Here is a 12260-nt window from a genome sequence, read left to right as displayed (position 1 = left end):
GTGGAGTAATTTAATATTAATTTATCATTTAATATTTCTACACATTTGATAGAGACATTAGTCAGCATCAGTGGTAGGTAATAGCTCTGACAGAGTGAATCATTTCTGCTACAATTTTAAACATGTTTCTAGCTATTCTGTTTAACATAGAGGATAGGTTGTTTGTTTCCTCTTAGAATCATAGAATCATAGAATCAGCTGGGTTGGAAGGGACCTTTGAGATCATCAAGTCCAAGCCTTGATCCAACACCGCTGTGATTACTAGACCATGGCACTAAGTGCCACATCCCGTCACTTTTTAAAAATCTCCAGGGACGGAGAATCCACTACTTCCCTGGGCAGCCCATTCCGATGTCTGATTACCCTCTCTGTAAAGAAATTCTTTATAATATGTAACCTAAACCTCCTCTGGCACAACTTGAGACCATGCCCCCTTGTCTTGCTTGCTTGGACCTGTTGGCCACACTGTTCCTGATCCAGGCCAGGATGCCATTGGCCTTCTTGGCCACCTGGGCACACTGCTGGCTCATGTTCAGCTTCTTGTCAATCCAAACTCCCAGGTCCCTCTCTGTCTGGCTGCTCTCCAGCCACTCTGTCCCCAGCCTGTAGCACTGCATGGGGTTGTTGTGACCAAGTGCAGGACCTGGCACTTGGCCTTGTTGAACCTCATCCCACTGGAATCAGCCCAACTCTCCAACCTATCCAGGTCCCTCTGCAGAGCCCTCCTGCCTTCCAGCTGATCGACACTGCCCCCCAGCTTAGTGTCATCTGCAAATTTGCTGATGATGGACTCAATCCCCTCATCTAAATCATCAATAAAGATATTAAATAGAACTGGGCCCAACACTGATCCCTGGGGGACACCACTAGTGACTGGCCACCAACAGCCAACTGGACGCACCATTCACCACCACTCTGGGCCTGGTCCTCCAGCCAGTTCCTAACCCAGCACAGGGTGCCCCTGTCCAAGCCATGGGTTGCCAGCTTTTTCAGGAGAATGCTGTGGGAGACGGTGTCAAAGGCCTTGCTGAAGTCCAGGTAGACCACATCCACAGCCTTCCCCTCATCCACAAGGTGGGTCACCTGATAGTAAAAGGAGATCAGGTTGGTCAGACAGGACCTGCCCTTCCTAGACCCGTGCTGGCTGGGTCTGATCCCTCTTGTCCACTTCCCTTACACTAAACCAATGCTCTCATACTGTTCATATTTTAAAGTCATATTTTCCTTAACCTTTGATTGCAAGAACCCTCATTTTTCTTGAGATCTGCTGCAAAGAGCAATGTAATATAGTGTGATGACTTTTGCTATGCAGATTAAATTGAATTACCTGGGAATTTCTTACACATTAATTTCTAGGTCATATATTTGAGTTTAGTGTTACGTTTTCTTTCTAATAATACCATTTTTGGCTTATCCACAGTGCGACCAAGTCTTACACTTGATAAAGAACTAATAAAATACTTTAACACAGATAGTATTTTCTATGGTATTGTAACTTCTGAGGTTGCCATCTGGACATGCAATTTGTATACTCTTTATGTCAGAAAATGAACCTTTTAAGTGAATCTTTTCAGTAAGCTGTAACCAATCTATTTGTGCTTATTGCTCTTTTTTTGCATCCATTTGACAACAGTTGTGTAAAGAATCTATTTCTCTAATTTGCACATAAGAATGTCACCTTGAAAACTACGGCTTTCTTATCTCAATATTTATCACATCAACTGTGTTTTCCTTGCCCAGAAGGCACTGTGACCTGTCAAAGGAGGAAGTTTTACATTATTTGTTGTTGATAAAGGAAACTTGACAGTTGCTTAACACTTAGATACTTTTTCAGTGTTTACAAGTAAAGAGCTTATTTTTCCAGGAATGGAAATTCAGTTGACTTGTCTATTTAAAAAAAAACAAAACAAAACAAAAAAACAAACAAATCCAAACAAAATCCCATACCAAACCAACAATAAAAAAAACCAACAAAACCAAACCAACCAACCAAAACCCCACAAACAAACTCAGACTTCAATTTCACTTTATTCTACCCTATTTCAAGAAGGATCCAATTTAGGAAAGAAGTTATTACTAATAGGTGGGTTATATAGATATTAAGTGAACATAAAGAACCAGGATAAATGTACTTCAAAATTTGGACACATATCTAAGTTAGGATGAATCTGAACTTGCTTACCTTTTCCAAACTTCTAGAACTTTGCCTACCATCCATATGTTCTCAAAAGGTAATTTTTAACAGAAAGAAGGTTACTTTATTGGCTCAGGTGATTTGAAAATTTGGATCCCTTTATAACTGTTGTTTTCTTTTAACCAAATTTGGTATTATTTACACCTTGTTTTAGACTCCAACTAATTCTGTTGGCAGCAATTACAGTTTTAACAATATTTACTTAATCATCATAGAGAATTCTGAGTTGGAAGGCACCCACATGGATCATCAAAGTCCAACTCCTGACCCTGCACAAGACAGTCCTAAGAATCAGTTTCTTGAATTCTACGCAGTATAATTTGCTGGTCTGCATTTTCCTAATAATAAATCATTATTTTTCATTCCCAAGTATTGATTCAGTATCAAAAATAACAGAAGAATCTCTTATACATGAACATTCAGAAATTTCAGTATTTCAGTATTAAAAAACCATACATTATAACCTCCTTCTAAGACCATTGTAAGAATAGTGTCCTTCTATACTCCTTTACCCAATAAACACCTCATTTGAGATACTCGTTGATATTAAAACCTTGCCTCAATTTTGTTAGATGATTCTAGAAGGACAGGAAGCAAAAGCTTTGTCCACTTAATTTTAATGGTTGAGTGATTGTTTTGAATCTTGGCCCACAGCAATGCATAGTACTCCTTTGTGCTTTTTATAATTACACTGCTCCTCCCAACAGATGTTTCCTACTGTACTTTGGACTGCGCATCCCAGATTATCTTTAAGAAATCTCACCTTATTTCTGCCCATCATCTATTCTTGAACAAACTTTGTCCTTCGAGATATCAAAATTTCAAACCTGAAATATATTCTACTGCATATGAGCCATGTCAGTTTACAAGATTCTGTTATATATCACCAAGACCAAAGTCTTGTCTTCTAAATTGGGATGAAATGCACTGTTACTGTATCAGTTGTCAAAGATTAAAATGCAAGATTCTCAACTCACTTCATTCCTTCTCTCTCATTCTGTTAGTAATAGGCCTTAGTTATATAAACGTGTTTATGAAAGAGAATGACTTTTCACAAAAATTGAGATATTGCTTAATTCATTTACATAGAAGTAGAGGCAAGTGGACCTTTTCAGACCATCTAATTTTCTCTTTCTCTTTTTAATTCCCTGTCCTCTCAAGTTTCTTAAACACTATTTCTCATCTTTATAGTGCACTATGTATATCTTCCTTAACGAGAAATTTTCTCACTAGCCAAAATTTACTTTGAGTCACTTAAAAGCTTTTTTTCCTTAAGCCTTTAGCAATATTGCCCACCTGCCGTCCCTCCACATCCCTGTCACCCACAAGACATTCAGTTTCCCTTGGTTTAAAGTTATATTAGCTGCAAAAGTGACTATTCTTTTAAAGGCTAGTCCTTTCAAGTTACCATACAGAATAAAAGAAGGGGCAAAAATCCCAAACAAAACAAGCCACAAGATGTAAGATATCTGTAAATATGATACATGAAAAATAGAATAGAATAGTTCAGTTGGAAGGGATCATCTTGCCCTACTGCCTGACCAATTCAGAGATTAACAAGTTAAAGCAAGTTAAGGTCATTGTCCAAATGCCTCTTAAACATTGACAGGTTTGGGGGCATCGACTACCTTTCTAGGAAGCCTATTACAGTGTTTGACCAACCTCTCAGTAAAGAAATGTTTTCTAATGTCAAGTCTGAACTTCCCCTGATGCAACTTTGAGTGACTCCTACATGTTCTGTCATTGGACATCAGGAAGGAGAGACCAGCACCTCCCTCTCTACTTCACCTCCTCAGGAAGCTGTAAAGAGCAATGATGTCACTGCTTAAACTCCTTTTCTCCAAAATAGATGAGCCCAAAGTCTTTAGTGGTACCTTACAGGTCATCATACCTTCCAGCACTTTCATCAGCTTTGTTGCTCTCCTCTGGACATATTCAAGTACCTTAACATTATTTTTAAATTGTGGGGGTCAGAAATGAACACAATACTCAAGGTGACACCACCGTGCTAAATACAGTGGGAATTAGATAATGGAAATTAATACTGTCCCATGAAAGAAATTGCAGCTTTATTTTCAAATCATTACCTGTATACTAGAGTAAAAATATCAACAAAATGGCATCTTTCAATTTCCTTCATTTGAATTAAAGCACAGGGTTCAATATTAAAGCCCAACACAAAACATTTTTATTTCTGAAATAATTTTTTTCAGCTTTTACTTTGGCTTCTGTTCATAGATGTAACAGATTTTTGGCATTTATATTCATTCACCCAAGACCAAAACAAAAGTTAATTAAGAAAAAATATCCAGAACCCTGTTTATATCAACTTGTTCTGTTGATATATAAAAGTATCAATATATTGATATCTATACAAGTACCAGTATAACTTAAAAGCCCCATCATCTAAATATTCATGTATTCTTTTTGCTTTTTTTTTTAATTCTCTGAGATTCACAAACTTATTTACAGTTTGTCTGGTCTGTTTTCTTTAGCACAGAAATTAGAATATATATTTGAAATTAAGTTACTGTTTTGAGATCAATTTAATCCATCAGGACATGTAGCAGATGAACATATTGTCATTTTTTCCACTTTTTTTTCTTAAAGACAATTGACTGTAGCAAATCTTTAAATCTGAAAGGATTTAATTAGTATCCAGGGATAGTTTAGTGGTATTTAATTAACAAAGAGACAGTATTTAATTAACAAAGAGACTCCAAATTACTTTAAAGGGAAAAAAAGTAACCAACCTCTCACTGTATCCTGCTAGGAATTTTTCAGGTTGGATTTTTTTTTTTTTTTTGGTTGGTTGGAGATTTTTTGAGTTACTGGCTTTTTGTTTGTTTGTTTGTTTGTTTGTTTTAAACATGAAATCCTAGTTAAAAGGAATATACTTTGTCATTTAGAATTATCATGAGAAACAATATTTATCTTCAGACTAGCAAGAAAAGTGTTTTAGAGCCTCATTACAATTCTTTGGTCTGTACAACAACTGGACTACACTAAAAAAAAAGTTTTGAGAGGTTTAAAAAAAGGTAAACTAAATCATAGAAGGAAGCGGAAAGTAGCCATTTTTAATGCAAAAAAGAAAATAGTGAGTGCAGGTTTATTAAAACACAGAGTCACAAAAAGGATCTCACACATTTTTTCTTCCCTAAAAGAAAAGACTCATATACTTAGTGCCACAATACCTACTCCATAAAATACTACCAGGTCAGAAGGCTTTATTGAATTATTAACACCTTTGGCCACTATATGTTCATTTTTATTTCTAGTATCATATCTCCACTGTAAAAGACTGCGTGTCTTCTTACTGAGACAAAATAGAATTAACCTTTCTAATTTATTCATCTACTTAATCATATTTGTACAGTCTTAACTCCTCCTCATTACACTGTACTCAACCTGATCTTTACTCACTCCACTGTTATTGATCATATCACTCTAGAAGCATCTCTGTACCTGTTTCAGCATGACATGACCTCCATTTTCTCCTGTGCCGTTATCCTGCATTCTTCATTACAGACTCCTGAACACGAGGCAGGTCTGATCAGCACAGAAAAACCCAGCATTCTGAGGTTCAGACTGGTGTGAGGAGCAATAACTGGAGTCCATAGATTAATCTTCTCTGATTTAACTGTTTCTGCATCATAAAGCTTGGGGCAGGGTCTAGTTGCTACCTACAGTAGCGAAGTACTTATATCTTTTCTCAAATTAATTGTGAGATGCACAGCTATTCCTCTACTGAGAATGCTTCAAGGAGCAAGACAATACACTAATGGCTGTTCTTAGTGGTAATGTCTTAGATTATTGCAAAGGGAGCCTGGGATTCCAAATTTTCTCTTTTATTTCCAACCAGGCTCTAAGCAAGGATTGACTATACCACCTTCATACCACGCAATTTCAGCTCAAATTGGATCCACACCAAATACAAGTAGTGGCAGTGTATTTTACACATCTCATAATATCATAAAAAAGTTTGGGTTTGAAGGGATCTTAAAGTTCATCTAGTTCCAAAACCCCCATCACAGACAGGGACACCTCATATTAATGTTCTGAAGGCAGCTATGCTAAGGGTTTAAAGATACAAAAAAACACAAAAGAAGACTGCATCTACAGTCACGTAATAGCAGGAAAATGCTTTGCTGTCTATCAGTCACAGTCTTCATACTAGATAGAGGCATGGGAAATTGCGTATTGTTGGACACAATGGTGCTGTCAAGAGGCAGCTGAAGTGTGCACTTGAAGTATCAGTCTCCAGTGTATCTCCACAAATGACACTGGAGTTAACATGGGCTTTTGCTGACTACAAACTGTCAAATAACCACACAGCTTTTTCCATTTGTGTTTACCCAAGACGATATATCCCATACTGAAGGAATGAAGAACATTGACAAAAATTTTTTTTTAGAATGCTTTGAAGTGGATGAAATATGTGTCCTTTATTATTATAAAAATTTTAACAATTCTTTAGAGAATGCATAAAACTGAGCCCTAAAAATTAAAGGTAAAAAGACATCCTAAAAAGTACAAATAAATAAATAAATAAACTAATGAAATCATGCTTTCCCTCAGAGTGGATCTAGAATCTACCTTTTAGTATATGGGTGACTCCCACAATTTATTCAAGAAAAATCCCAATCTATTTTATGCTTGCTCTCTACCTTTTCTTCCTCTCTATAATAAAGGCATCATTTCCCCTTGTATCCATGTTTATAAAGTAATAATGGAAATACATAAAGTAAATATGACACCACCATCCCTCCCTCCAAAAAAAATTAGTCTTAGCAATTATCGCTGTAACTGCTATACCAACATATTATTGTCTTGACAAGGATGTCCTTTAGGGAATTGTCCATTCAGATAAATGAAATCCATAACACTAAAGTCATCATAAAATAAGGCATGCATTATCATCCTAAACCTTTCAACAAAGGAGTATAAACTGTGGGTGATTAAAAGAGAAACAAAGGAGAGGGAATTATCCATCTTGCATTAGGGAATCACTGGTCAAATGGAAGAAAGGGGAGAGAATTACTTGAAAATATTGAGCAAAGCAGTTTTAAGGTATTAAAACACGAATTTTCTAACTGAAATGACTGTTTTAAAAGATAACTTGTTTTGGAAAAAATAGCCTCCAAACTATTTTAATCAAGGGGAAATTTTTCCAATTTATGTAAACCTAAGTCAATAACTGTCACTAAAAAAAATTGCTTTTTTTCAATCATCATATGATTAAAATGTGAGGCTTTTTTTCACTTCTTTCCTATTTCAGAACAATGATGGAAAAATTTTAAAAATAAGAAACAGGCTACATATTACATATTGTAAAGCTAAACTTGAAATCTCTTTGATTACCTGAGGCCAACATACTAGGGAGGCAGTCTCTAAGCTTCACTGCCTTGCATTTTTTTAAAAGGTATAAAGAAAAAAATCGGTTATAAAGACTTTTATACACTGCCTTCTCTGCTCACTCCTCACCTTTTGATATCCATTAGAGTGTCTTATCTAAGTTTGAACAGTAGGTGAGTGTTCTGTCCTGCAGTAGTAACTGCTGTTTACCTAGCAAATTTAGTCTCCCATACAGGTACCCTAACAGGTAACACATTGTTTCTTGATCTAATTTTCTTTTATTTTAGATTTGGATAGATAATAGCATTATGTAATGAGGACATAAACAGTTTTCCAGTTCCTTGAACCACAAGAAGGGTTTGAGGATCACCGTGCTCTTTCCCTGGCAATGATGGATCAACCAGCATGGAAGAAGTTAGCAACATTTCCAAGAAGATTAAATATATCTTTGGTTAAGTATCTTCCTTGTATCTTCCATTACAGTCAGATTTTCCTCTTAACCAAGGTCTTAGTTCTGACCACCACTAGACCTTAAATGAAATTTAAGTTTTACAGCACTTTTCAAAGATGTCACTGCCAAGGCAAAATAGAAGGGCAAACAAATTTTAGGATGAGTAAGGGAAAGAAAGCAAACTGGTATATTTCTGCTGGAAAGACAGACATTGATTTTTAACTCTTGTAGTTCATCTGCAAAACAAGCCTCCAAACTTCCTGTGGTTTCAGTTGCTAGCAGCTAAAACCAAGCCTCCTCCTTCAATTCTATTTCAAAAACCAGACACTGAAACTCTAAACAAATATGACATCTGTTTTCTAACTTAACCAATGACAGAAGCAGCACCAGCATGTGGGTCTTCTATTTCACTGGGCATACTAGTATATCTTTCAAGTTACCATATTTTTCCTCCAAGTTTAACTTTTAAATAAATTCAAAAGGTGTTAGCAACTGTTAGGACACTGCAGAAAACACAAATAGAGTGTGACAAATTTATTGACAGTTGTGAACTCAAACACGCAGAATTCAGTAACTGAAGCACACTTTTGAAAATACTTATGCTAATAAATCCACATTATTTGTTATACACTGGCTCCAATAGAAATTCTTGTAAATTAGTTAAGATATCTTAAATTATGAAATACAAGTAGTGACACCCCTCCTCCCTCTCTTTGTACATGGGAATACATCTGAACATAGTCTAATGCTTTAGCCTTACCAGTGCTGTCATCATAAACAACAGTAACAGTTTTCCACTTGAAGAACTGCACAAGGTCAAGGATGGCACGGCTGAGTGAAGAGAAATCTGGATAAAGGCTGACATAGAAGGAGTCCTTGTTGTCTGACACCTGATGTTTCCAGCGGGTCTGGATATGTGGAACACCCAAAGCGTTGCAGATGGATTGCACAGCATTAGCTGAGGAGCTATGGGATGGTCCAAAGATGGCTGCCACCCCAAGGGACAGCTGATCGCAGGCTGAAGAGGAGACAGAAGTCTGTCAATGATGATAGGAAAGAAGGCAGTGTGCCAGAAGGTATTGCACAATTCATATTAAACCAAAGGCACTCCATGAAATACAACTGTATTACTGACAGAGTTCCCTTCCTGTGTAACACTTTCACTTGCTGATTTCAACTTCAGAATACATTTTCAAGCTTTCACTACAAAGTGATAAATATCAACACTTAACACTTAAAAAGCACTCAACTATATTTAATAAACACTTCTAGATCAGTGGAAGTCACAAAGGCCAACAATTGTGTGTCTTTTAAAAAGCACTGACAAGGAAAGAGATTTATGTTCAGCTGCATCTTACATTTGGAAAATGGCCATGTAGGACAGTATTCTAATCTAGTTTGTTTAAGTGTGAACCTCTTCCTCGATCAATCAACACTATTTCTACTGAGATCCTAATTACTCAGAAATTTTACATGTTAAGTAGCTTCTAGGGCCCATGATTAGTTTCATTTAAATGGACATTTGAATTTCTGTATTTGAAAGGAGTCAGGTTGACTAACAAAATTTAAAGGCCAAAATTATCGCTAAAATTAAATTGTTGTCTGCTAGTGGAAAAAGTCCAGTGTCCCTCCTTAAAAACTGGAGATGCTCAGTTTTGCTACACTTGTACTAGTACATAAAACTGGCCCTGAGAATCACTGACATGATATCGTTGCATTCAAACAGCTTAGCTATCCACTTTCTGATACAGACTGGCTCTACCTGTACTGTTCTTTGCCAGCCTCTGGTCTGTGTTATCTCCTACAGCATGTTCCAGTATCACCTTGTGAAATATTAGTTAGGATGTGCCAAAAACAAGGCAAGAAAAAAGAGTCAACACTGGAGACCAGTGTTTCAGCCCATACCCTGCTCCTATGTCATTCACTACCATAGGCATAAACTTTATGAATATGCACTTCTGAAAAACAACAGATTCTATGTTCTAAGAAAACAACTTATTTGGTAGGGAGAAGTAATGAGAAGTATCTCCCTAAGACAAACTAGATGCAAGTATTTGTATGACGTTTGATTAATTAACACTGTTACTCCACCACCACTGTTCTTAGCAGCTGAGGAAATAAGCAATAGAAACACATCTTGCTGCAACACTTTTCTCAGCAATTCAAAATTAATTTTATTATTATACACATTCTTTTCAACTTGATGAAAATATTGCTGTCTTTCAAGTGGATTCCAGAAATTATGCTGGCACACCTTTTTATTACTGTAGAACACCAATGGTTTAAATGAACCTCTCATGCACACAGGATCTCCATTGCTATTCGGTGTGTTGCCTAAATGACTAGCCTGATAAAAAAACATTTATGCTAATATTGCCCTTCCTAAGAGTAATCAACAAGCTTTATGCAAATGTCAGTAAATGGGATCACTAACAACAGCAATAGCTACCAGATGGCTTTTCAATGGGCTTTTTTTTTCCTGTTTCTGAGATTTGAATAATGCAATGCTTTCACACGTGATTTAATATAGCACTGGCTCTCTCAGGAACATGCCAATTTTTCTAGCACATTGAGGGATATTTTGTTGCACTTATATTATTCTTCAGTTAAACAGTATCTTGGAATATCATCTTGCCTTCAGGTTGCTCTTTCATATAGTACCTTTAAAAACCCATTAATAGTTCATCTATATTCAACTTCGAAAGAATGTGTTTCTAAAAGGTCTAAATAGGCTATTTTTGATTCAGCACCTGCCTGCTCACTAATGGGCATAATAATGAACCACAAAAATGAGTCAAATGCTCAAAACTCATTGTTGAAACTCTGCTTTGGAGCCATCATAATAAAATGCACCATTTTATGTTAACCTTTACCCTTCGATTCTGAACTAAAGCGCCTGTGAGCACAAAGGTAGTTTTCTGTATTGTGAATTGATGAAGTAAAAAGCTATTAGAACTGGAAGATTACACAGATTTTGATACAGTCTGATCAGTTACAAATAAAGAGTTACATTCTCATCTAAGATGCAAGTGGGAAAAATGAATACATGCAATCTATTCAATATATCTAATCAATAGCATGTTGCCATTCTAACTTCAGCTATTATAGTCTAACAAAAATTAGCAACATAATATTAGGACTAGCAAACCCCATCTAAGGGCTAAAAGTAGTTTGTTGCATTGCCTCAGGAAAGACTTGAAGAATTAAATGTCTCAGAAGAATTTTTTCTGCTCTCTACATCCTCCCTCAGGAATGGGAAGAAGCTGTTCCATTGTATTTCACAGGTTAGCATGTGCTGGATTCAGGAAGCATATGAATTTGGAGAGTGAGAAGGAAAGGAGAATGAAGGGGGCAGAATTAAGGATCTGCCCATTTTTTCGGTGTTGACTGAGATGGAAAGGACAGAGTAGTCTCTCTCAGAACCCACTTAATTCAAACATTCAAAACACTGGAATAACAACTCAAAAATACAGTATTAAAAGTGGGGTTTGCCTCTTTTTTCTACCATATACTCAATTCTGCAAGAAAACATCTTGCTAGGCATAAATATTTAACCTACAGTATTTTTCATAAATCAAAGCCTCTTCAATGACCGAACTGTGTGTATTTCTGTACAAATATGGACACTTTCTCTTTTCATGCCTAAAAACAAGACTCTACATTAGAATTGTTCATTTGTCAAATAAACAGATAAAAAAGGTTAGAAAGATTAACTCTGCATGTTATAATAAAAAAGAATAAAAATTCCCATAAGTTCTAAACTGAAATTTTTAATCAGTATTAAATTCCACTTCCTCTGCATTCATCAGCAGCATTGTTTAATTATGTATCATTTCTAATGTTTCATCAAATGTTTTTATTCTTAGCTCACTATAACACCAAAAATCTCCTATTGTATAAAGTTTCCAGTCTTCAATACTTGGGAAAGGCATGTTGGGACCAGATCACTTAGCAAATTTAGGCTAAGAAGCACAGGCATACCTTCAATTCTTTCACCCTTATTATTCTCTTTTTAGGGATAACATCCATATGCTATTAGCTCTTCAATTTATAAAAAAATATTTTTAAATAACATGTAATACAGAGCAAAATTCAGTCTTACACCAGGCTTTGTATTTTCTCTTGCAAATACATATTGAACTTTTTGGTGTTTGCACTTCCTCGAATACAGCAATGAGGCAGAACAACTTCTGTCTCTTGACATTGACTTGAATGTAAAGCAGTCTAAAAACTTGGATTTTTTTGAGAATCAAAGATTTG

General features: G+C 36.0%; 1 protein-coding gene across 5 annotated transcripts in view; it reads right to left on the bottom strand.

The window, feature by feature from the left end:
* The window catches only part of GRIK2 (glutamate ionotropic receptor kainate type subunit 2), a 370969-nt gene that overhangs the window by 237537 nt on the left and 121172 nt on the right, over positions 1 to 12260 (bottom strand). For 4 of the 5 annotated variants that reach the window (XM_027631774.1, XM_027631770.1, XM_027631786.1 and 1 more), the window contains exon 4: positions 8761 to 9018. In XM_027631774.1, coding sequence (XP_027487575.1) covers positions 8761 to 9018 — 258 coding nt within the window. Of the gene's footprint in view, positions 1 to 8760; positions 9038 to 12260 lie in introns of all 5 variants that reach the window. The other variant, XM_027631791.1, reaches the window with a different exon arrangement.

The sequence above is a fragment of the Corapipo altera genome, unplaced genomic scaffold (assembly GCF_003945725.1).
Source record: "Corapipo altera isolate COAL_440 unplaced genomic scaffold, ASM394572v1 2b, whole genome shotgun sequence".
NCBI classification, from domain to species: Eukaryota; Metazoa; Chordata; class Aves; order Passeriformes; family Pipridae; genus Corapipo; species Corapipo altera.
The sequence above is the reverse complement of the archived record's forward strand: the minus strand, read 5'-3'. Positions and strand labels throughout refer to the sequence as shown.